The sequence below is a fragment of the Balaenoptera ricei genome, chromosome 3 (assembly GCF_028023285.1).
Source record: "Balaenoptera ricei isolate mBalRic1 chromosome 3, mBalRic1.hap2, whole genome shotgun sequence".
In the NCBI taxonomy this organism is placed as follows: Eukaryota; Metazoa; Chordata; class Mammalia; order Artiodactyla; family Balaenopteridae; genus Balaenoptera; species Balaenoptera ricei.
In genome coordinates, this window is record NC_082641.1 from 141,339,544 (window position 1) to 141,364,830 (window position 25,287).

General features: G+C 36.4%; 1 protein-coding gene across 1 annotated transcript in view; it reads left to right on the forward strand.

Moving 5' to 3' along the window:
- The first annotated feature begins 13,068 nt into the window (after positions 1 to 13,068).
- Positions 13,069 to 25,287, forward strand: part of GABRA1 (gamma-aminobutyric acid type A receptor subunit alpha1) — a 53,767-nt gene continuing 41,548 nt past the window's right edge. The window contains exons 1-2 of the mRNA XM_059919606.1: positions 13,069 to 13,142; positions 16,504 to 16,616. Coding sequence (XP_059775589.1) covers positions 13,069 to 13,142; positions 16,504 to 16,616 — 187 coding nt within the window. The remainder of the gene's footprint in view (positions 13,143 to 16,503; positions 16,617 to 25,287) is intronic.

Sequence of the window (25,287 nt, forward strand, 5' to 3'; positions counted from 1 at the left end):
AGGATAAGAACAGAACATCTGTCTAGTAAGCTGCTTTTCAGACACTGTTTCTATGTTCTGGCTTTATACCACTTGGCTCGTTTAGAAGCAATATAAGCACGCTTTTAATTCAGATGGATCTATTGAAAATTGTGAAACAAAACAAAATGTTTTGCATGATTTTCAATTCAATAATAGTTGATATTTGTGTTTAACTTGAATTTCAGAACATCGATATGATTTGTTTGGTTTATCAAGGAATGAACTTCCCTGCTGAAAGATTCCCACACACATAAATAAAAGAAAAAGCATGGTATAAAAATAGATCTTCATAAGAGTTTTCCCTGATTCCTTATTTGCCTAGTAAAGGTTGCTTTTCAATTTCAGAATTTGCTGAATCCATAATAGATGGCTTGTCCTTCAATGTTTCCTTCTAGAGTTTCTGAACTGCTTCCTACTTCAGCAGCATCTACTCCAATTATCAGACAAGAGTAAAACATAGCAAGAATAGATAATTTTCCTCAACCTTTTATTCATTAATTTTCACCCCATTTATTTTGTATTCCATTTCATCTAATTTCAATATTAAGCCATCTTATATTTTCACTAAACGTACATTGTCTTACTGGCAAAATAGTTGAGCAGAAGTTGGATGGGGAAGAATTTTTCATCTCCTGTTGTGGGGTTATGGCTGAGTCTTGCAGATGCTTCAGCCTTAAGCATTTTATGTCTCATGTCCTACCACCTACTGAGTCTAATTTCTCTGAAATAATGAATTCACTTTCCTTGCAAAGGCCAATGGTTTCTTACTACAGCCTCCAACTATATGAGGAAAAAGACTGAATGGTCAATCTGGTATTTGATACACTTTGGCTGTACTGGTTCAACTGCAAAGCTTCCACTTAATTGTTTGCCATGTGCAAAACCTTAATTTCAATATTTGAAAAACTACGTTACTGGAAAAGTCATATGTTATCACAGATTATTACATTGCAAAGACTGTGTTAACTACAACTACCAATTGTTGAAAATATTTTGTAGGTATTATATCATGAATGTTCCATGTAAAATAAAGTTATTAATCATTAATACAATACAAATAAAGAAACTGAAGTTTAGAGAAGTTAGGTGACCAAACAGTAAGTCATTGACAGGGAAGGAAAATGTCCGACTCCAAATTCTACTTTCTTTATATTATTCTGCTTCTCTATACCAAACATTTAAACATTTTACTTCATAAGAACTACATTTCACTGTCACAAACATTTGTGGTCAGAAATATTTTCATCAGTCTCTCATGACAGTTCTACCCCCAAGCTACACAGAAGGGACCTACCTTCATTGCCTTATAATTACGAATTTTTGGAAGCCACAAAATCTATGCCTCGGTTCAAATCCAGGCTCTGATTTATACCCCATGTGTCTCTGGGAAAGTCCCTTATTCTTTTTGAACCTAGGTTCTCTATCTGTAAACAGCATTATTGTGAGAATGCAGTTGCAAAGATTATGTTGAGGGGGGAGAAATTAGTACAGTGTCTTATATATTATAGCTATTAAATAGGCGATAATCTCTATTGTGAGGGGAGAGAATAGTATTGTGGAGCTCATTATCTCATCTCCTTAAATGAAATTTATGAAAGGTCTACTTTATGTTGAAATTCTAACACTGAATATGAGTAGTGACAAACAGTAAGCCCACTCAACTGCTTTCAGAATCACACTTTACATCTTTCAAAGGCAATTAGGAGCTGTCATCTTTATAAGCAGTTGAAGTGTAAGACAAATAAATATTTCTTCATTTGTCATCTTGAGTCTTTAAGTTGGTATTGGACTATATGGTTTCTGATGTATCTTTTCACTCATCAAGAGCAATGCTCACTGGGCCAAGTTTCTAGTTCTCATGGTGAACAGCCTATATTTACAAGATTTGCATGGGTTTTTTGTTTCATAAATACAATTACTCAAAAGTGTTTATCATTCTCCTTTAAAACTCTTTAGTTCCTCCCTACCCCTGCCCAAGCTCATATGTATACATGTGTATATACATACATATAACTGAATATATATAATTGAATATATGTATAATACAATATATATAACTGAATATATATTATATTACAAGAATACATATAATTAAAGGAGGTTTTGAAATATTCTCTTAGAAAAAGCTTGGTGAATGTTATTTTAAGCAAAATGGAAATGGGTTAGGTTGAGATTCTTTAGTTGTAAACGATAGAAAAAAAAAGTCTAATTAGTTCTATTTTCTACATTTAATACAAGGACATAAGTTACATTTGGATACATTTATTAACAACCTAATAAAAATGCGTTCATATCTACAGACTCGTTTTCATTTCACTGTACAGAGCACAATTATTATAAACATCAAGAATTGGGAGCTATTGAACAGATGGGGCATTAGTGTCTTAATTCTTGATCTTTGTTTTAGTAAATCCTTCCGTTTCATATCCTTTCCACAAATCCTATGGCCATTCAGGGCATGATGAATGATTTTTTAAATGCTGCTTTAATGTTCATGTCACTTTTTGTGTTTTACAATTTCAAACAAATATGTAAACACAGGTGATCAAACAGGATAATGAGGACACATTAAAATTTTCAAATATTCCAAACTAGGCATATCCTAATCCTGCCTGAAGATTCTGCATAAACTAAATGCAGTTTCTTGGCACCAACATGTCTAATGTTTTTTATTATTTCTGATAACTAATACCTGAAAATTGATTCCTGACTCAGATCTTTATTTTTCCATGCTGCATGCTAGATACTTAATAAATGATACTGATTATCTATTCATTATGTTTATCTTAAAGAAAAATAGGAATATATGAACATACTAATGGTTTATAGGACATTACACAGAGACCCTGTGCACACATGCACACTCTCAAAGCTTACTGAAGGAAACAGATAGACATCGCAAATGCCTTAATTTTGCCATAAAAATAGAGAATGCATGTTTCCTCAAGCAAGTCACATAGGATATAACATTTAAAAATATCGAATCTAGGGTTGTGACAGTATTTTAACAAACTATGTTTGTTTTCTTACCTCCCTCCTGGCTTACATTGCAATCTTCAAGCTGCAAATGGAATCTACAGACGCCAAAACCCTTGTTCAAAGTTTTAGAAATTATTGATACTTATATGACATTTGAAAATAATTTCTTTCAACTATCAGCATACTATAATTCCTCTTAACTTTGAATAAAACTGCAGTTTCCTGCTTGGATTGATGGGATTGACATCTATGCAAAGAAAAGACTTTGAAAGAAAATGAGTGAACCTGTTACACATGAGTTGCTGATAACTGAAAACTGCCACAGAAGAAAACTGGACAATGGTCGGTTCTATCTTGGACCATATTCTCTTCAAATCCTTCTGGTTTGGGTGAGAGCAGCCAGGATGATGGGGAAAGACTCTGAGCTCACCTCCTCTCACAAGCACACCAAAATCACAACTATCTGCAGAACAACCATCAATGAAAAAGACTGGAACCTACCAGAAAAGACCTTCTCCAACATAAAGAAGGAGCCACAATGCGAAGGCAGGAGGAGCAGACTCGCAAAGTAATCAAATCCCATCCCCCGCCCCCCAGCTGGGCGACACACACACTGGAGAATAATTACATTGCAGAAGTTCTCCCACAGGAGTGAGAGTTCTGAGCCCCACGTCAGGCTCCCCAGCCCGGGGGTCCAGCACCGGGAAGGCGAGCTCCCAGAGCATTTGGCTTTGCAGGCCAGCGGGGCTTCATTGCAGGAGCCCACACGACTGAGGGAAACAAGAGACTTCACTCTTAAAGGCACACATAAAATCCGGGGGCAAAAGCAGTCATTTGATAGGAGCCTGGGACCTACCTGCTGGTCTGGGAGAGTCCCCTGGAGAGGCGGGGTGGCTGTCCCTCACCCTGGGGCCGTTCATCCACGTGAACATGGCGGCTGCGTGTTGGCCTCGTCAGCACCGATACCGCACCTGGTCCCACGCAACAGCCTACAGGCGCCGGAGCTGGGAAGCCTCGGGGCCAAACAAGTAACGCGGGAACAGAGCCCAACCCATCAGCAGGCAGGCTGCTTAAAGACTGAAGAGCCCCCAGCTGTCTCTACAGGCGTCCCTAGACACGGCCCAGCCCACGTGAGGGCCAGGGCCCGGCTCCACCCACCAGGGGGCAGACACCGGCCCCTCCCACCCGGAAGCCCGCGCAAACCTCAAAGCAGCCTCGCCCACCAGGCGGCAGACACCAGAAGCAAAAATTCTACACTCTTGCAATGCAGGTTAGACCCTACCCTGGGACCACCTGGGTCCTCGCTCTGTCCACGATAAGACCAACGCAACCTTCGGGACACCCCCTACCCCTTACCCAACTGTGCAGGAACCATCTCCCACCACCAATTATCTGAATCGAGCTCTGGGATCCCTGAGCCCTGCAGCCAGACTCCAGGAAGCAGCTCTGCCTGCCAGTAGACTGGCACTAACCCCAGGACCTGGCTCTACCTGCCACTGGGTGTGCAACAGCCTGAGTCTTCAGGACCCTGACTCTGCCCACCAGTGTGCCAGCACTAGCCCTGGGACTCCTAGGGTTCCTCAACTGGCCCCCTTGTGACCAGGCCCCACTAAACAGCAGCCACACAAGGCAGGGCCTGGCAACCAACCAGACTAGGGGCCAAGCAAGCCTACCAGACAGCCCACATAGTCAGCCCCACAATAGAAGGACTCGTGCAGCCCTCTTAGGGGGAACCCCCAGAGCATAGAGCTTGGGTGACTGCTGGGACTCATAGAACGCCTCCTACAGAGGGCCACTTCTCCAAGGCCGAGAAACATAACTAACCTACCACAGACATGAAAATACAAATAGCAACTTAGACAAAATGAGGTGGCAGAGGAACATGTTCCAGATGAAGGAATAAGATAAAACCCCAGAAGAAGAACTAAGTGAGAGACTTCCCTGGTGGCACAGTGATTAAGAGTCCGCCTGCCAATGAAGGGGACACAGGTTCGACCCCTGGTCCGGGAAGATCCCACATGCCGCGGAGCAACTAAGCCCGTGTGGCACAACTACTGAGCCTGTGCTCTGAAGCCCACGAGGCACAACTACTGAAGCCCGTGTGCCTAGAGCCCATGCTCTGCAACAAGAGAAGCCACCGCAGTGAGAAGCCAGCACCGCAGTGAAGAGTTGCCCCGGCTCTCGCAATTAGAGAAAGCCCACGCACAGCAACGAAGACCCAATGCAGCCAAAAATAAATAAATTGATTAATTAAAAGAAATAAAGAAAAGAACTAAGTGATGGGGAGACAGGCAATCTACCCGAGAAAGAGTTCAGAGCAATGATAAGAAAAATGATCGAAGAACATGGAAGGAGAATGGATGCACAGAGTGGGAAGTCAGAAGTTTTTAACAGAGAGAAAATAAGAACAACTGAGATGTATGGTTTGGATTGTGTATAAAATCCTCTATGCCTAGGGCAGGAGTAGCGAGAAGCATTCTTTTTCTCGGAATACCTTAGAATTAAGAATATGGGCCTAGGATTTAAGGTGGCATGTGAGCTAGCTTGCCATAGTAGCTTGTCTGATAACTGAGAATTTTATGGTTCCGTTAAAGCTTATGGAAAATGTGGATAAAATAATCAGTATTGCGAGTTATATGAACATGCTGTAGATAATGCACTAAAATGTTTGATAAATAATAAATTTGTGTTGAGACAAAAAAGAGAAGGAAACTGGCATTCACTGGATACCTACTAGATGCTATGCAAGAGGACTATGTGATTTGCATTTGTTTTCCCATATTATGCCACAACCAGCTAATAATAGTACCTCATTTTAAAACTTCAGAAAATGAGATTCAGGAAAGTTGAGTAACATACCAATGGTCACACATCTATTAGGGGTCAGTGACTTCAGATCTATATCCATGTATGAGCACTCACGGTGCCATCCTAACCTGGGTTCTTCTTCTGCAAAAATCTTGGGGGAAATTACATAATCTTTTGGATTTGTCAGAGAGGTTGGAACAAACAATCTCTACATTCCTTTAGAATGTCAAACATTTATGACTTAAGTATGAGAAAAGTTTGGTTTTCTTTTTACTGTACTCACCAAGTCTCTCACTATGCTGAGATGTCAAACTAGCTTTCCAGCCTGGGAAAAAGAATTTGTCTAACTAACCTGATGACAAAGAAGTCTCGCTTAAGGAACAAAAATTACTCTATTACTTATCGCAGTTCTTTTCTTTTTATGAACTGAACTATTAGTTCAACATCAATTATAAGAGAAGGGCTAGCCCTCTGGACACATGTATAGTTCATTAACAAGATGGTCTGTATTATATACAGGGAAATTAGAAAAAGGGGAGCTAGTTTAGTGGGTGAAAATATTCCATATAAATATCCAAATATATATATATATATATATATATATATATATATATATATATATATACACACACATAAATTGGGGTGAAATCATATTTAACTGCCACGTGTACATTTCTTGTTACAGATTGATAACCATTAAAATGTTAGCATTAAAATATATTTTCAGCATATATATCTGAGCCATGCAAACACATTTAAAAAGACCACTTTATCCTAGATTTCAGCAGAAGCTTATTTGGTATTTTATCATTTTACTTATCTCTTCTCCCTCATCTCAAATTATTTTGTAAATGTTAAAAAGCCACACTGAATTAATGAGAACATGCTTGCTATTTTTTTCTCATTTGGTTCACATTTAGTTGGATAAAGTAAAAACATTTCTGTTGAAAAGAATCAGTACACTTCTTCAATTAGGTCAGGGCTTCCTGCCATTTAAAATTGACAGAAAAAGCAAAATGTACCAGTCTGCAACACTGGAAATAGAGCTATGAGGCCTCCCCAGGATCCCTGGTCCTAGGTTTGACCTCAAATCCCTTCTGCCCAAAACTAGTGACTGTTCAAAGGGCCTTCAAAACTGGCCTCATGAGACTGAAGGAAAACAGCAGGAAATTCCAAAATACTAAAGTCAGCCTGACACCCTGTTACAGTTGGATGCACTAGATCATCAAATGGAAGAATCTCATCATGAATAAATACCTTTTTTAAAAACTCAGAGGTAGGTTTTATGTGACTGCTATTAAGATAGTCAAACATAGATATAAGAAGAATAAAACAGATCTTAACATGAGCTCACAACCACATAGTAAGGAAATAAAGTAAGGTAGAAACATGGTTAAGAGAATAAGCTTTGAAGTCAGAAGATCCGAGTTTGCATTCTAGCATAAACACTCACTTGCTGTGTCACCTTGACCAAATCTCTCGCTCTCTCTAATCCACAAATTATTGAGTGATTTGTAAAAGAGGGATATAAGACTATCACAGACTTGTTTTGAGAATTAAATGGAATGATTTATGCAAATTGTTAGCACATTACTTGGCACTCAGTAAATATTTTAAGAATATTAAACATCATGGTTATTGTGATTTCAAAAACTTAATTCAATCAGATGCACACTTACTTTGAAGAGATTTATCAAGAATTTCAACAATTATATAAAAGAGTCAATTTAATAAGAAAATATAAAAAAGTGATTTCCTTGCCATTAATTTCTTATGGTTTATTCCCTAGTGTTATGTGCATATGTTAATGATACCTTAGATGGAAAATAATAAGCATACTCATAATTTAGATTTGCAATTGCTGTTTTTGGAATAGTCAAATTACAATATTTTAAACACCCACAATTTATTTATTAAATTTATTTATTAAAAACATACATGTCCCAAAACAAATTATATATACATCATCTAGCAAAAACTACCTTGTGAATATTGTATCTTAAATAAAGAATCAGAATATGGAATTTCCATTTCCATATTTGTACCATAGTTTTAAGATAAACCCATAACTATTTATAAATATTCATTTGTTTTAAAATGTATGGAAATGCTGTGCAATTGTATCCTGTTGGATAGTCACATAACACTTTTAGTCTCAAGTAAGATGTGACTGGCATTGTTTTCAGAGATTATTGTTCAAATGATAAAGTTTCAGCGATTGTGCTCGAAAAAACAATCAGTAGAGTGATTTAGTTGTATGTCATTAGGTATAGGATATAAAGTCATTCTCAATTTGTAAAGGGAAGTCAAATGAGCTGTGAGAATTTAGTCAGGAGGAAAAAAAAGTCTAAAAGGTCACTTTTAGGACTATTAGTCTTTGTTGAATCAAAACAAAACTATGGAATTGCATTTTATATTGCCAGGTAAGAAAATAATGTTTTCTAATTAACTCAGGGTTTCAAAACCTTACCAATGTGAGCTTTATTCTCAGAACTGCTCAATAAATAAGTAAATTAATGGATAAGCACATAAATAAATAAAAATTGGGTAATGTCACATAAGGAAGCTCTGATGTTCCTTCAATGGCTATCGTTAAGACTATATTACATGGGCTTCCCTGGTGGTGCAGTGGTTGGGAATCTGCCTGCCAGTGCAGGGGACATGGGTTCAAGCCCTGGTCCGGAAAGATTCCACATGCCCCGGAGCAACTAAGCCCGGGTGCCACAACTACTGAGCCTGCGCTCTAGAGCTTGCAAGCCACAACTACTGAGCCCACGAACCACAGCTACTGAAGCCCGTGTGCCTAGAGCCCTGCTCCACAACAAGAGAAGCCAGGACAATGAGAAGCCCGTGCACGGCAACGAAGAGTAGCCCCCCGCTCGCCTCAACTAGAGAAAGCCCATGCCCAGCAACAAAGACCCAACACAGCCAAATATAAAAACAAACAAATAAATAAATTTATTTTAAAACAATACATTACATTTGTTGTGTCTGAATAGAGTAGGCGACTAACCAAGGATATTATAAAATGATCTTCAAATCTCCCTTCCTTGAAGATTTATTTCTAAAATAATTTCCCAATGACACTTCCCTTTCAAAACTCAGAAAAAACAAGCCCAATTCTAAATGTGATCTTCAATTATATATTCCTTATTATTTCATTCACCTGTCTTAAGTTTTATTCATGTAAGCTGACTTCATTGCAGCACAAAGTCAACGAACACTTGTAGAATCAAAAACGCATGAGTGGTATGGACTGGCCATTTAGATTGTTTTCTTCCCTTAGCCAAGATCTGACCCTATCTGAAATGTCTCCTCTGGTAGAAATCCACGGAAAATGACTAGGGAGCTCACCACAGTTCAGCCCTTATTCACCAGAAGCACTGCACAGAGGCACCCCATCTTTTCTTTTCAGCACCTGCTACGTAGTCCAGGGGAAAGTGCTAAAGGGACAATTCCCAGAGCCTCAGGTCATTTCAGTAAGCGCTCGCAGGAACACAGTACCCATCTCCTCTCTGCTACAAACACCCATTCACAAAATCTGAGGAGAGAACTACAGTCGTCCCTGATTCCTTGGAAATTTAGTTAGACTGATGTTGAAACACACCCTCCTTCCCTCAGTGTATAATTATTCGTGGGTGAAGAGCCACCAGGGAGGGTAACAGAAGAGGAAAGAGGGGGAAAAAAGTAGAAGCGGGTTTTGACCTGACTTCTAAACGGCTTTCTGTTAATCTCTCGTCCCCCTCTCTCATTTTCCTAATCCTGAGGATGATGGAGTTATAGGCAACGGAATGATTCCGGAAATGCAGATATGACTCTCAAACCTAGAAATGATCTGGGCGATTTATTTAAAGTTAAACCCTCCTCGTCCTAGGAACCCAGCACAAGTCATATTTAAAGGAGGCCGTGTTTTCTGCATCATGACATAAACAAACAAACAGTTGCCTCCAAAGATGAAAAACCCGGTTCCGGAGCGCGTTCTTGCTGTCCTCTAAACTGCAGACTGAGGGCCGGTGGAGAGCGCTCACAACCTGTGAAAGTGCCGAAGACTCTCTCAACCCGGTGGCCAATTCCCCACCGGCCAGAACTCTTCCCTACCAGCCCTCATCATTCGTGACTCTGCAAGACGCAGGGACTCAGACGTGTGTGGGAGTGCGTGTGAGGGAGACAGGCGACAGGAGAGTGCGCTTTCCACATGTGGAACCCTGCATCTCCCTGTTTCATAGCTTGCGCCCGTTCATATGCGTGCAGTGGTTAAATATTTGATCAAAGGTGGAATAGTTACACTCATCAGTTGTATTTTTAATAGGCACGCCTTAAAATAGAGGGTTCATCAATTGAAAGCGTGAAAAGATTCTGAGTATCGTCCCTATGTCTCTAACCCTTTTCTACTCTTCCCTCCCCCATGTCTACTCCCCCCCCCCAAAAAAAAGGAAAGCTTGCAGCAGATTGTAGAAGGATTTGAGTCTGCAGCTAGAGAGAAGGGGATTAGGGCCAGAGCGGTGCAAGTTAAATTGTGCTGCCTATAAAAAATGGGCGGATTGGTCTCCAGATCCAGAGGCTGGTACCACCTTCCTTTCTAAAATAAAATCTCTCTGGCATGAAGTCACCGCCTATTTCACATCCGGTTTGCCCTGGGACGTATTACTACTGTCTTGGTAAAGAAAAATCTTTTGTTGTATAGCTGCAGATTGGATACTGGGAAGCAAATTTGGGTGTGAAATCTTCAGCAAAGGAGCACGCAGAGTCCATGATGGCTCTGACCGCTCAGAGCGAGTGAGCGAGCGGCAGAGCGAGGACGCCCCTGCGCTGCCGGCGCGCCGGGACTCGCGGACTCGCGCTGGCTCCCAGCTCTCCACGATTTTCTCTCGCAGACTTTTCTCGGGTCTTGAGCGATCCTCTGCCCAGAGGGGGCCCGAGGTAAGTGCGGCATCGGACCGCCACACACAAGCTTTGAACGTGCCTTTTCCTTGCTGGAGGGACAGGAATGCAATAGAAAAAAAGAGAAGGAGGGAACAGGACAAGAGCCTGATCCCACAGCAGGTAGAAAGAACGAATGTTTTTCTTTCAGGGTGAAAACCGCAGCGATCTAGGAGCATTATTATTATTACTATTATTATTTTCTCCGTCTCTCTTCTTTCCCTCTTTCTTAGGCAGATTTGAATGTATTCCGCGGGGTCGGTGGTGACATGTTGTTTTGGTCTTTTTTTGTTTTTTTTGTTTTTTTGTTTTTTGCAAGAGGGAGCTGGGGTGAGGTGGGGAGGGGCGTTGGGTGCATGGTCTAAAGTTAAGACGCTGGGATAGAAAACCTATCTCAATGTTCCATCGTAGGGAAGGCACTCTCTCTTTCTGGCTGCAAAAATGCTTCTTTTCTCCTTTCCAGTAGACGCTGCTGTAATGCCGTCTGGTGTAGGGGTCTCTCTCATTCCGAACACGAAAAACTCAAGTTATCATTTGCTGTGGGTGGCACAGATATGGGTGTTCGGAGTGTGTGTTTGATGGGGCGAGGTTGAAGGTGGAAAGGGGTAAGGAGACAGCTTAGCGTTTCTTTTAAACTATTAGGTTTGCATTTGCAAGAAACTTTCTTACTCAACAACTCAAGTGCCATGATAGGCTTGTTTTTCTCTTTTTAAAATGTCAGAGGAGGACAAAAAGCTATGGTATCTTGCTTTGGGGTTTTGTTTTGTTTCATTTACCCCTTTGGGAATTACCCTTTTTTATAAAGACCAACAAATATTAAAACGGTACGAGAAGTTGTCTTTCCTTCATAACGGATGTTGAAGGTTAATAAAAGGGTGAATTATAATTATGCAATTTAGGTGCAATATTTTAACATAAGGATATTTACCCAATATTTCTTGTCGTATTCAACTCATCTACGTCAAAAGCAGTCACTAAATTAGGGAAAAACTATGAAGCTCACAGTTCTTACCTCTAGGTCTAGACCATTTCACTCTAAACACTTTATGTTTCATTGCTTACATGCCTGTTTGGAATGGTTTTTACTGATATAAATGATCCTGGAGAGTGCGGAAAGCATTTGTGTAGATGTATTTAAAGGCATACCACATTAAACTATAGAGTGCCTAATGAAAAATATGCTTTAAAAGACTTGCAATCCATTAATCACTGACCCAACTAAGGAGTACAGATTCAGGGAAGTGCTAACAAATTTTACCTTGAACATTTCTCATATTATGACTGGAATCAGTTATAGCACATTCAAATAGTGTTACCATGTCTGCTCTTTCACCAGGTAGTGCTCTGATTTTTAAGAAGTAATTACACAAATAGATTATAATTTTAAAAATTCTCTAAGCTTTCCATGCTCCTCCATTCCTCCAACATCCCACTACCAAGTCTAAATTCAACAGAGGGTGATTGATTGCACTTTACCTAAGAGGGAAAAAAGATTCCCTTTTTCATGCATAGCAAAGCACTCCAGCTTCCATCTGTTTGAGATAAAACATTTTCTAGCAGCAACCTGGCAGAACTGGGAGGGCTTAAAAGACATGTGTGGGCATGCTTGTGTGCATTTATGTGAGTGTGGTTTGTGTGTGAGAGATCAGCACATGGCTTGACTATAAAGTGTGTCCTTTAGCCTCACAGAAGCATTAGCGAGCATATTTAACAAGGCAATCACAGGCAGAGAATTACAAGCATGATTTCGGCATTCAACTGAGTGTTTCCTATGATTTTATTTTAAAAAAAAAAAGATAAATAGCAGTTGCTTCTGAAATCAAGGTGCATCCAGAATCCAAAGATGAATTCAGTCATCAAAGCATATTAACCTACCCCCTCAACAGCCTCCAAACATGCTCTCCCTGTTGTAGACACCAGCTGAAAATTTTCAGTGCACAGTTCAGTTGTGGGAACTCAAATCAGAAAGGTCAAATTTTTCAGATGATAACAAGAAGAGAGTAATTCAAACTATATTGTAAATATAAAACCTAGAGAAAGAACAACTCACAGTTTTTATGTTGAGCAATATTGTCACCTGAGAGAATTTCAACTTGTATTCTTTTACAGGAGAAATTTAGACACTGATATTTCTGAATGGAGAAATGGAAGTGAAAGTGGAGAATGGATGGTCCAGGTTTCCATTGCTTCCAGTGAGGTGTCATATCCCAGTGAGGTCATTTCCTGACTTCAAAGCATTTATCTGAACTGCCTCAGTCAGCCCTAGTGGTTATAACCTGATGTTTCTTGCAAGAGACATTGATCTCTACTTGTTCTACTTTTCAGCTGCACAAGCCCGCAATGAAGAAAAGTCCGGGTCTCTCTGACTACATTTGGGGCTGGACCCTCCTTCTGAGCACATTGACTGGAAGAAGGTGGGGACCTTTATTTTAAATCTGCATGAGAATTTCTGTAACTTTTCATTTATTCTTTCAGGGGGAAGAAAATTGTCCTTGGATGAATTCATGACTAAGGGAATTCAAAAAACTTAACTGCAATAAAATTCCAGCTCATAAAGAAGAACAATATGAAAAAATAATCAACTTATTTGCATGTTGGTTAGAATACACTTAACACGCTTTTGTTAAGGAACATATTAATTCAACATTTAATTCTTAAATTGAACTTTTCACTGCTCAGTTGTAACTGAACAAAACATGTGGTTTCCTAATTTACAGAAAAAGTTACCCCAATTAATGTCAGCATACTATGTGAGTTGACTTTCCAACAAGAAAATTTCTAACCAGTTGCAAAGATCATAGAGTAACTTCTAACTATGTAGAAGTGGAAAGGTTAGAATAATATTTGTAATTTGAAAGTCATAAGTTTTTATAAATGCATGTGCATTATGTTTTGAAACTGTTATTTATATAACCAATAGAAGTAGAATATACTAGACACATATTTAAGAACGTTAGATAAAACTGAACTTCTCTATTTAAGTTTAACTACTGTGGAGACAAGTTATGAGAAAAAATGTAATAATATGATTAACCATATTCAAAATATTTGCTAATGATCCCATCAAATGTATAGACATATTATACTAGCAAAGATATAAATAACCAAATATTTCAGATTCTCCTTTATCTGCTTTTATATTTTTTTGTGTAGTCCACTCCTGTAGCCCCAAAGAAAGTCTTAGACATATTACAAAAATCTAAGATTCTCCATAATGTAATGAAAAGTGAACCCTTATGAGTTAAGGCAGAGAGATGGAATAGTCTGGAAAGATAAGGACTAAGGAGGATTTTTTAAATTGAGAAGTTGTCTATTTTTATTGTTTGTTATTGTGTATGGTAAATAATGACTGCCAGATGAACAGAAAATGCATTACTGCCAGATACTCTTAATCTGAGGAGTTAAATGTTCTTCACCGCTCTTGAAAAATTATATGAAGTGTTGCTATTGTAATGACCTGTAGATGGAGTTAGTGCACAATGTTTTATTATATAGTGGTTCATATGGAATCAAAATCACGTACTGTAACTGACATTTCTCTACAAATTATATATTCAGTTTAGGAAACATTACATTGGCATGAGTGTTTAATAGCAAATAAATAATCTTGATCTTTATCCTAGGGTCATTGTCTGACAATTACATAGTAAATTAGAATTAAAGATGAAGCATAACCTGATTAAGAAAAGCACATAAAAGAAAGATTATCATTCCAATTGGCAGAGCAGAACTGGTTCTCTGGGAGGGAGGGAAAAGTCTCTTTTGGCATTTGTATTCCAACGCAAACAATTGGTGAGTACAACATTTATAAATAAAACCAGGGGGAAAAAAAGCATTTCCTGAATTTGACATAAGCTATGAAAACAAAGAGAATGCAGGTAAAGGTAGTAGATCACCCCATATTTTGGGAATCATATCAACAATCTAGTTTGCTCTGTCATGTCACCCCACCTCAACTTTTTCGCCCTTCTTATTTTAGTGATTCTTCCTTAGACTACTTGGTCAGGCTCTCTTCACAACTCAAAGTGTGTTAGCATTTCTTTTCCATCTTTATCAAGATGACCTTCCAGTATCCTTGAAAGATGCATGCATGGCAGTAGGTTTTGTGACAAGGTGTTTTTATAAATAATTGTATTCAGAAAACTATTTTTGCTTTGCTGCTATCATCTGCTAGCAAGACATCCTGGAAGACACAGCGCTCGCTGAAAATTTGATTTCAAAAACTAGTAAGATCTTTAATTCTGCCAAAGGAGAGTAAACCCTCAATCTGCACAGTATTAATGTTGAATTTAGGAGAATGGAGAACTGTTTCATAGAGGTACATTTCATATATTTCATATCATGAATAACTTTTAGTTATAATAGCTATTAAATTAAAATTTTATCAGAAAAGTTTTGCATTTTGCCAGTATAACATTATTACCCAAACAATAGTGTTTGTTTTTGAATTGATACTTTGATTATATTTCTTGCTTCTGTCAAATCAGTGAACCCTGGTTTCAAATGCTATTATCTTTCTTAGATTGATCAGTAATATAAACACACAAGAGAGATGCCAAAAGCATATTAAATTGAAAGTATGAAAGTGACACTTTTGTGTCAGTTTTTTAGTTTACACTCTATATTCTTTTTTTTTTTTTTTTTCTTTTTTTTGCTCAAGGTCAGAGCTATCATTGAAATATATCAGTAAGTGTGATCCCTCCTAAGATAGAAGACTCTTCTCTCAAAGGATTTTGGAGCTGTCATTCTAATCATTACATAAATATGATTTAAGGAGCATAGATAATAATGTGATTGATGTAATAAATACATAATATGTGAACTGCAGTCATTATGTGGTCAAAATTCAAAGACTAGTAATGATTGGTAAGGGATAAAAACTAGACCTTCACATAGAAAGACTTAAATAGGAACAATTACTCTGATATAGAAGAATGAAAATAAAGTTTTAAACTAAAAGTTAAAGAAAGCTGGATTCTAGTTCAAACTCTACAAATGGCTGTGTTTTCTTAAAACGCTAATCCTACATTAGTTTAGTAAAACCATAAATTAAGAATACTGGACCATATTTTTTCCAAGGTATCTTTTACTTCTAAGACCAGAAATGACAAAATTCAATTAATTAGAGGTTTGAATAGACAAATTATAAAAATTGGTTCATAAACCTTAAGAAGAATGGAAATTACACACTGATGTGAACATGTAATTATCCTCAGAAACAAGTTTTATCTATTTTTCTCATCTAAATACCAGAAAGAACATCAAAAACACAAAACATAGATATATATGAAGTGGATAAAGGGATGGTTGTTGGTAGGTGAAATCTTAGGATTATGCTACGTGTTAAATTAAATGAAAACAAAGCTATTAAGTATTTTGGTAGCTCAGAAATACATTTTTTTTTTAATTTGGGAAGAAGTTTCCCAGATTTAGGTTTTTTACTAAAGTACATTAATGTTCTTGCTTGCCCAGAGAAAACATTCATTACAACATTGTATACACGCTGAGAATTATAAATGTAAAGAGACAACTCATTTCCTGTAATTTTCCTTCCATAGTTAGAAATATTAGAATAAAGAGCATATCATCTATGAGAACAAATATGAGAAAATGGTAAGAATTAAACTATGACTTTTTTTTTACTTTACCAGAAGAAATTTTCAAATTAAGATTCAATAGAAAGGAAGTTGGAAAATTGTGGAAGGTTTTATTTGGAAAAAGGTTTTAGTAGAAATGTATAATTTAGATATTGCCTCCCTTTACTTTTTTTTTCAGCTATGGACAACCCTCATTACAAGATGAACTTAAAGACAACACCACTGTCTTCACTAGGATTTTGGACCGACTCCTAGATGGTTATGACAATCGCCTGAGACCAGGATTGGGAGGTGGGTAGCATTATTGTGTTTTTATTTTACAGAACAATATTAAACATTTACTATTAAAGTATTGCTTCCCTCTACATGTTAAAGTAATAAGAATGGAAGCATGTAGTGTAATGACATCCTATTTTTAGTATATTGCTCAACATTAATCCAATTTTCCACAGTCATCCCATGCACATACCCATACGTAGTAGAAGCCAGATTCAAACTTCTCATAATGTCATGAAATAAATGTTACATTTACTTGACAATCAATCTTTTCCATGTATGATTTGATTTTACGAGGGAAAAAGGGGGGTAATATTATCTCTTCCAGCCCAAATACTGCATCTCTGTTTCATTAGGCATAGCTATGTTTGCATTGAATTCAAGTAGAATATCTCTGAATCTATTGCTCTAAACATTTATTTTGGAATATTACATATTGATCCACTATTTTGTGTTAGATTACCCCCACCTCTAGGATAAAAGGTGAATGAGATAGATGATAGTGTGTTTTTTTTTTTTGATTGTGAATTTAAAATTAAACCCTAATTTTCTATAGTTAAAATGTATTTTTTTTTTTTTTTTGTATGTCAGTTCATTGGTTTTACTAATGAATTTCTACTCAGGGAGAAGTTAGCACTTAATAATACAGTATTTATAACAATAAGAGTAAATAGTGCAAGGCATTACACACTTGTTTAAATAATCCTTGAGTAAGATAATCAACCTATCTTATTTAGTTAAACAAAGACTAATGAAGCCAAAACAAAATATTGATCTCAGAGTAAAACAAGTGAAGCAAGGGAATAAATTATTGTTCAAAGTCACATAGGAAACCAAGGATAGAATCTATGACTCCCAACTATAACTTATGCTGCACTTTCTCCAGAGCATTTGTTGAAACTATTTAATAGCAATATTTAAATTACAATGAAATAACAATATTAAGAAATTTATCTCTTCTTCATCTAGACAGCAAAGTTATGCAAAGAATAAGAAGGTTAAGAATTCAATTTTTGATTTTAAAACAGGATGGTAACATGGATTTAGGGTCTTCCTGTTAATACTCTGGGCAGTGTAATGACACAGATATGGATCATAGGTCTGTTTTGAGGCTGCCAAATGTCATTAGTGTCTCAGAGGTTTAAGGGAAACTCCCTTATCGAAGACATGACTCAGATATATGTCAACGGTCTTACCAGGTGTCCTTTCCTATCAATCTCAAGCATTCGTTCTAGGACACACTATACAAATTCCTCCAGGTTTGTATTCCACTTGGTTTCCTTTTACTAAGTTCTTTGAAAAAATATTAAGGAACAAAATGCATTGGTCACAAAATGGAGTGCATAAATGTGTATGTGATGTATTAATATAAGGTCTGTGTATATCTAAATCTCTGGAGTGGTTTCAGGAAAATTGTTCTTGGTTCATAAAATTTGAAATAAATTACAAAGACTGCAGGTAGGGGAGGAACGTACAAAAAGAAGAATTTCAGGACAGTGGTAATAACTTTTAAAAAGAAGACTTTTAAAGTACTAATGGGCATGCATCTGATTTCTTTACTTATTCTTCTTCCTTCTCCATGATATCAATCCTTAGAAAATCAGCAGAATTGTATAACACATCTAGAAAATCTTATCTTCATCCTAGTTTAGGAAATCCCATTTAATACTTTACCTTGTGAATGTGAGTACCCTCTATAAGTTCTGTGCATAGTTTTCAGTTTGTTAAACAATTTTACACACACACACACACACACACACCCCTTCTTTAATAATCAGCTGTTTGGTCGTATTGTTATTTGGAGTACAAATAACAAGCCCATGACTGCTCATTTACATTTAATTATGTGTAATAACTCTTTAATAAATGTATATATTAACTCTTTAATCAAATATTGTGTAAGCAGGAAGCATTTCACCTACTCCTCATATGCATACCTATGTCTTGGAGAGCCACAGACCTTGAGGATGTATAATATAGACTAAGAATGGGTCGAAAAGCTAATTTTCAAGACTCAAGATAATGGTGGATTTATTAACAGAAACAACTACATTAATTCAGGCTGCAGTTTTGGTGGAGTCTACTTTATTACCTACTTAATCCCTCAAAATAACAAAAATAGATATTTAAAGAACAGAAATAGTAGTTGGCTAAATATAGACAGGATATATTCTTTTTAATTGAAATGGATATAATATGCTACAGTAATAGAGAATTCAAGGGCTCAGGAAAATCAAAGAGAATGGATATGCTTTAATTTTTGCTAAAGATGATTTTTCTGATATTTATGATTTCTGGAAACAGTGATTTTGAGATTATGATAGACATGAAAACAAATTAAAAAGTAGCCCAAATAGTTTCCTCTATTTCTATTTTATGTATCATCCTGGAGCATACTGCAATTAAATCTGATGGATTTGAGATTTATGAAAAAACTTTAATACTAACTAAATGTTTGTCATTTTTTTGGCATGCTTTTTCAGTCTTAAGGGATATAATGGCATGTGTTTATTACATATATAGCATGTGTTTACTACATATATCTCCAGAATCATTAACACGTTTAAATACATTTTGAGAATGTTTATCTGTCTTCAGAAAACATCTTAAATATTAAGCACAGATTTTAGATGTTTTATAAAACATAATCAGCTACAGAATAGAGAAAAATGTTAACACCATGATTTTTGGATGCTATAAATTGAAATTATCTAATATATATATTTCTGCAAAATTATTTAATTTTATTTCTTTATCATAGATTTCTGGTAAGCTAAGTATGACATGCATTCTAGTAGCTCTCCATTATAAAATGGATTTTTTACATGATCCGTTTGCTTTCAGATGTAAAAACTATGTAGAGGCAATACGTGAAAGATTATCATTAGCTTATAAGGTTCATGATCACAGCTGGGATAATCTTCTCTCACAAGAGATAGGAGCCCACTCTCTTCTTTATTGTGATAAAAGTCTGGTTTTATAAAAATAACAACATTGTGCAGAAGGCAGGGATATTTTGTTCTGAATGTCTTGAGAAAATATAGAAATGTGATAAGCTAAGACTTGAGACTAATGTAAGAAACTCTTGTACATGCAGATTCATCATGACCTGTTTTTCAGAAACACAGCATCCAAAAGTGTAACATTATTCTTTGGAGATGTACACCCTGGATCCAATAACTAAGAAAACAGATATATAACATGGTTCATCCAGATGATAGGAATCAGTTGCAGATATTGTAACACTATTTAAAAAGGCTATCTTTTCAGGGTCAAGAGCAATCCTGAGAAAGTAGAAAGAAAAGGGCAACATAAAGAGAGATATCCTGGAAGACACTTATCTTTTTAAATGAGATAAAAGAACTAAAAAGGATAGACTGTGTGGAATTCTAATAATATACTCTATTCAGGGATGTAAACAGAAAAATATGTTGGCAAGTTCATATTTTAAGTATAAAATTAATGAAGAAACCTTTAAATAGACTTGAATTGAAATAGTCAGTACTCAGAAAATACAAATCGAAACTGTCAGTGATTGTTGGATTCATTCTCATTTAATATCTCTTTCTTTGAGGGCAAGATGTGGAGGGCTGGTTCTTCCTTGCAACCAGGGCCTGAAGAATTTGAAAAGCTCTTGCCTAAAGCATGGTCACTAGAGAAGAATAAAATGGTTGAGAGAGGGGAGGAGGTAAAATCCAGAAAAAAAAAAAAAAAAAGTGGCAAGAGAAGAAAGAAAAGGTTACAGAAGAAAGGAGAGCAAAAGAGGGTATTGAAAATAAGGAGAAAGAACAGAGAAAAGTGAGAGGGCTGGAGAAGGCGAAGGAGAGCAACTTAGAGAAAATGGAAAAGGCAGCTGTGGTAGGAGGATGGGTAGGCTCGGGTGTTCCTTGGTTAATCAAGATTCCTCTTTTCGTTTTAAATCAAGACCAAACCAACCACCTTCTGAGAAAATCCATTTCCTCAAGGTTTCTCCTTATTGACTCTGAATCTAATAAACGAAAGAAGCCTGAATTTTCTCCAACTTCCTAAAAAATTAAATGATGCTCCCCCTGAATTGCACCTATCTGGGTAAAATTTCAGCCACCATCATTTTGGCTTTCCCTGCACTCTGGGAGAGGGAGTAAGAAAAATCCAGAAACATAGATCCAAAACTACATTCTGAAGAAAGTTTTCAGATTTTTAAGAAGTAATGCCCTTCCAGTGACATCTTTCCCTTCCGTTCTGCCACACCATATATACAGGCTACATCTCTCTTTCTTTTGAAAGAGTGCACGTGTGTACTCATCATGTGACAAACCCAGATGGATGGGGGGAGAAGTAAATAAGTAAACAGGTAGGTAGGAATGTAGGTAGAGAATGGGCTTTATTCCTACTAGATGCTTAACACATTTAGTTAAGATTTTCTTCTTTCTCCTAGAAGTGTTATAGAATTGGGGGGAATTTTTTTGTTTGTTTTAGATTTTACTTAATTGAAGCTATCAGTTAGGTGAGTATTTGTGACTGGAATGTAGCTGGGATTTTTCTCTCAAGGTATTTTAGCAAGACATACTATTTAACAAACAATCTATGCTTCAAAGCAGACTTCTTAATTTTCCCAATTTTTGATTTTTTATGCCTGTATGCGACCTTTTAGACTTCATTTAGCCCAATTATTGCCAGAAATCTTAGCTTTAAGATATAAGCATCTCCAACAAGGCAAGGAGACTGGGTTGGATATGAGTGCTACTGGCAAGGCGGTACGGGCTCCTTGGGGAATTAGCTTGGGATATTGGGTTATGTTTCTTTAGGTCAAAATAAGTAAAGGTGGGAAACTAAGAGTGTTCTGGAGAAAAAAAATCAGATTAACTTGTGAAATTTTGTGCAACTCTAAACTTTAGGTGACTAGACTTTGTTCTATCTCAAGATGATATCTGATATTCATGTGATCTTTCATTATGTTTTTGTATCCTGTGTGATGTTGAGATCAGAGGCAACCATTTTATTCATGTTCACCTAACTTAAAACACACATTTTGTATTTATATTAAAAAGCCAGAATTTCTAAAATTTACAGGGCAAGATATCTGTGTCACAATGTGTTTGCCTTCAATAAAATAAAAAGATTCTAAATTACTGACAATACGCCCACCCAAATTTAAAAAGGTTAGATTTATCCAATATTTTTTTATTGTTGTTGTTACATTTTCTTTACCAGATAATGGCTTTTTGTATCAGCTTTTGAAATTCTACTCTGGAACTCTTCTTTTTGAATTTTCTATAGGTGTATCTGGTGCTTTTAATGCAAGGTGTGGAGCAGATGCTCAGACTTTGGCATAATGCAATCTATTTCCACTGAAATACTATATCTAGACATTCTATAATTCAGTTGAATTTTAGAGAAAAAGCAGTTACCAAAAACCCAAGAGGAATTGTTAAAATGAACAGAGAACACCTTTTAACCTTTACTGGCTGAGAAATCCAGTCAGCTCATGAAGCCAGCTCATCTAATGAATCCAACTGAGATGCCCAGAGGAATGTTCTAGCATATTTAGAAACTTTCTCCTTCCATCTTTTCCTATTGTATATAAATCATCTTGCCAAGCATTTCCTAAGATAAAATGTAGCCACTGAGATTTTGCTGAAGTTATAAAGGCCAAATTATTAGTAAACAGCTGCAGTTTATATTTTGTGCAGTTACTTTTGGACTTTTTATATAGTTTCCATTTCCTATCTTGATTCTAGAACCAATGTGAAATATTAAAAAATATACATATATATTTTTTCTGTATATGATTTTTTTTTGCAACCTGAACTTGAGTTCTTTATTTGAAAAAGAGTGTTTGTAATGTTTCTGAGGTAAGAATCTCATTGTTAATAGTCATGGACTCTGCCATTTTGAAAAACTTAAAACCGAGTCCTAAGTGGATGCCATATCCCTCCATAATATATATATAATATATAATGATATTATATTATTATTCTCATATAATTAAAATTCAATAATAGGAACAGAAAGTAGGATACCTTAAAGCTACTGCAGGTTAGGCAATTTTGATCAAGACTTCTACAGACCAAAAGAAACCTATTCCTCCAACACAGCAATCACATTCTTCTCTACAGCTTTGCTCTCTCCCAATAGAAAATGCCATGATATAAGGAGGGAAGGAGGCAAATTCTCAATCGAGATGAAATAAATGTCTCCTGTAATAAACTTTACCTTTTTTTCCCTGGGAGATTCTTGTATCATCTGAGTTCTTGGAATCTGAAAACACAAAGGACCAGGAATTGGTTAGACACCTCGAAATGTGATTTTCTACCCCATATCCAGGTTTAGTAGCTGAATATCACCAACATTAAGTTGCTCTACGTTATCAGGGAGGGGAAAATTGCCAACTATTCTAAAGAATTAAGGGAATGGAAATGAAGGACAAGGAGCAAAAAATGTTGCTCCAGGCAGACTGGCAGGGAGCTGAGACATTGTCCCATCCAGGAGTATAAACTGATGGTTATGTAGGGAGCTCAGGATATTTTCAATTTCCAAACAGGACCATTTCAAAGCAGGGTTTTAAGAAATACTTTATTATGATGACTAATGTTAGCCAATTCATTCTCCATATAGTGACTGCCTCTGTGAATTAATAGAAGCAAAGTAGTTTGAAGGAGGCAATAAACCTCCTTCATAAGTTCTGAGTACACGGAACTGGGCCCAGTGAATATTATTCTGAGTTCCTCAATAGACAGCATTTCCAGTGAAAATAGGGCCAATGCCATATTAAATAAATTGTTGTAATAGGGATTCCTAAGAAAACACCACCTACCATTCTTCACTATTGATTCCCTCTTCCATTATTTTTAAAATTACAGTCACTCTTAAAATCCACTCTTCACACATCAGCTGTCCTCTTAAACTGCAAGTAACATTCCTTTGCTTCATTACCCAAAGACTTCTTATTGCATTAGAACAAAGGTCAGCTGCTTCTATAAGAAGCTCTTTAGGTGTGACCCCTCTTTCCTCTAGAGTGTCATCTTGTACCGTGATCATCAGGATCACCAAGCTCCAGATGTACTGGACTTTCTGTTTCTTAAGTCAAGCGCATCTATTCTCACCTCAGATCTTTGCCTTATTCTTTCCTCTCCCTGAAATGTCTTTCCCTGTCTCTGTTCATCCTTGAATTTTTCTCACCTTTTAGGTTGCAGTTCAAATGTCATCTCTTCAAAGACACTCTTTCAGAACATTTATAATGATCTGACATTAACTAGTATAGTTTGTGCATATGTGTTCGTACACAACTACGTATGTAATTCTTCCTATCTATCTACCTACCTACCTATCTATCTATGTTTCTAACCTATTTACCTAAAATATGTTTTACCTAAGATTGTGAGATATGCTACAGAAGAAAAGGAGCAATTGTACTTTTGCTCACCAATGTATCAATATTACTATTACCTAGAACAGTGCCTTCCTGGCACATAGAAAATGCTCAGTAAACATTTGTTGACTAAATTAATGTACCCAGTAAATACATCTCAAAGTGTTTTTCGCATTACAATCTTATTTGACCCTCACTCTAATGCAATGGAGTTGGCTTTGCGGGTATTATTTCTTCATTGAAGAAGTGATGAAACAGTCTCAGGGACATTAAAGGACTGTACCTAAAGTCACACAGCTTGTTCTCTAGGAAAATCAAAGTTAAAATCCAAGTGTTTTGACTCTTAATCCAATGTGCTTATTACTCACTATACTGCACTGCTTTTCTCATTTCTGCCTCAAGCACTAATCATCTTTTTGAATTATCACTTCAAAACATCTGTTACTTCAATACTTATCAGCAGGATATCAACATTGTAGGAAATCCCCAGTAAAAACAGATTTACTGCTGTCTAGCTGTTATAGAGGGATATAATATAGTGTGTATATATATGTATACATATATGTGTGTTTGTGTACATATATGTGTGTGTGCTCATATATGTTATATAAATTATATATATATATGTTGTATGTAAAACATGTCTTTGAAGAGTGTGCTTGTTCAAAGACTGATTTTAATTAATTTATCATCATAAACTTCATTTACATTGATGTACTATCTTAAGATATTCTTAGTCACTGCAATAACAACCATCATCATCATAATCTCATTTTATATAATTCCATCCTATCTTTATCCTTTGAAAACTTGAACATGTGTATTCAGTTATACTAATTTGAAAGAATCTTGATTTTTTTACATTGGACAGAGAAGGATTATTGTGATGAAAATATTTGATTGAAAAAAATTATTTGCTGATTAATCTACTCTCTGAACATTTCTTCCAACTGAGTTATTTTAATTGATTTCCACTTGCATACAATTTCCTCATTACATAAGAGGTTCATTCATGTTTAACTTTGGCTAGGTGTATAATCTTCCTAGCTGAACTTCATCAGAAGTTCCTGACTCATGCTGTATGCTCTTAAATAGAATATATCGAAGCATAAAAATATTTTGACTTTTCCTCATGTGACCCATAGAAAGGCCTTGAGTACTTTATAGGTATTTCTAATAACACTTCAGAGTCTAATGCTAAGTCAATAAAGTCTAGTATTAGAGCACGTGATTTAAATTCTGTTTCAATGTTCCTTAAATAATAAATTATATATGTATATTATATATATATATCCCCCTACAACAGGGATTTCATGTTGGCGGGGGGGATGACAA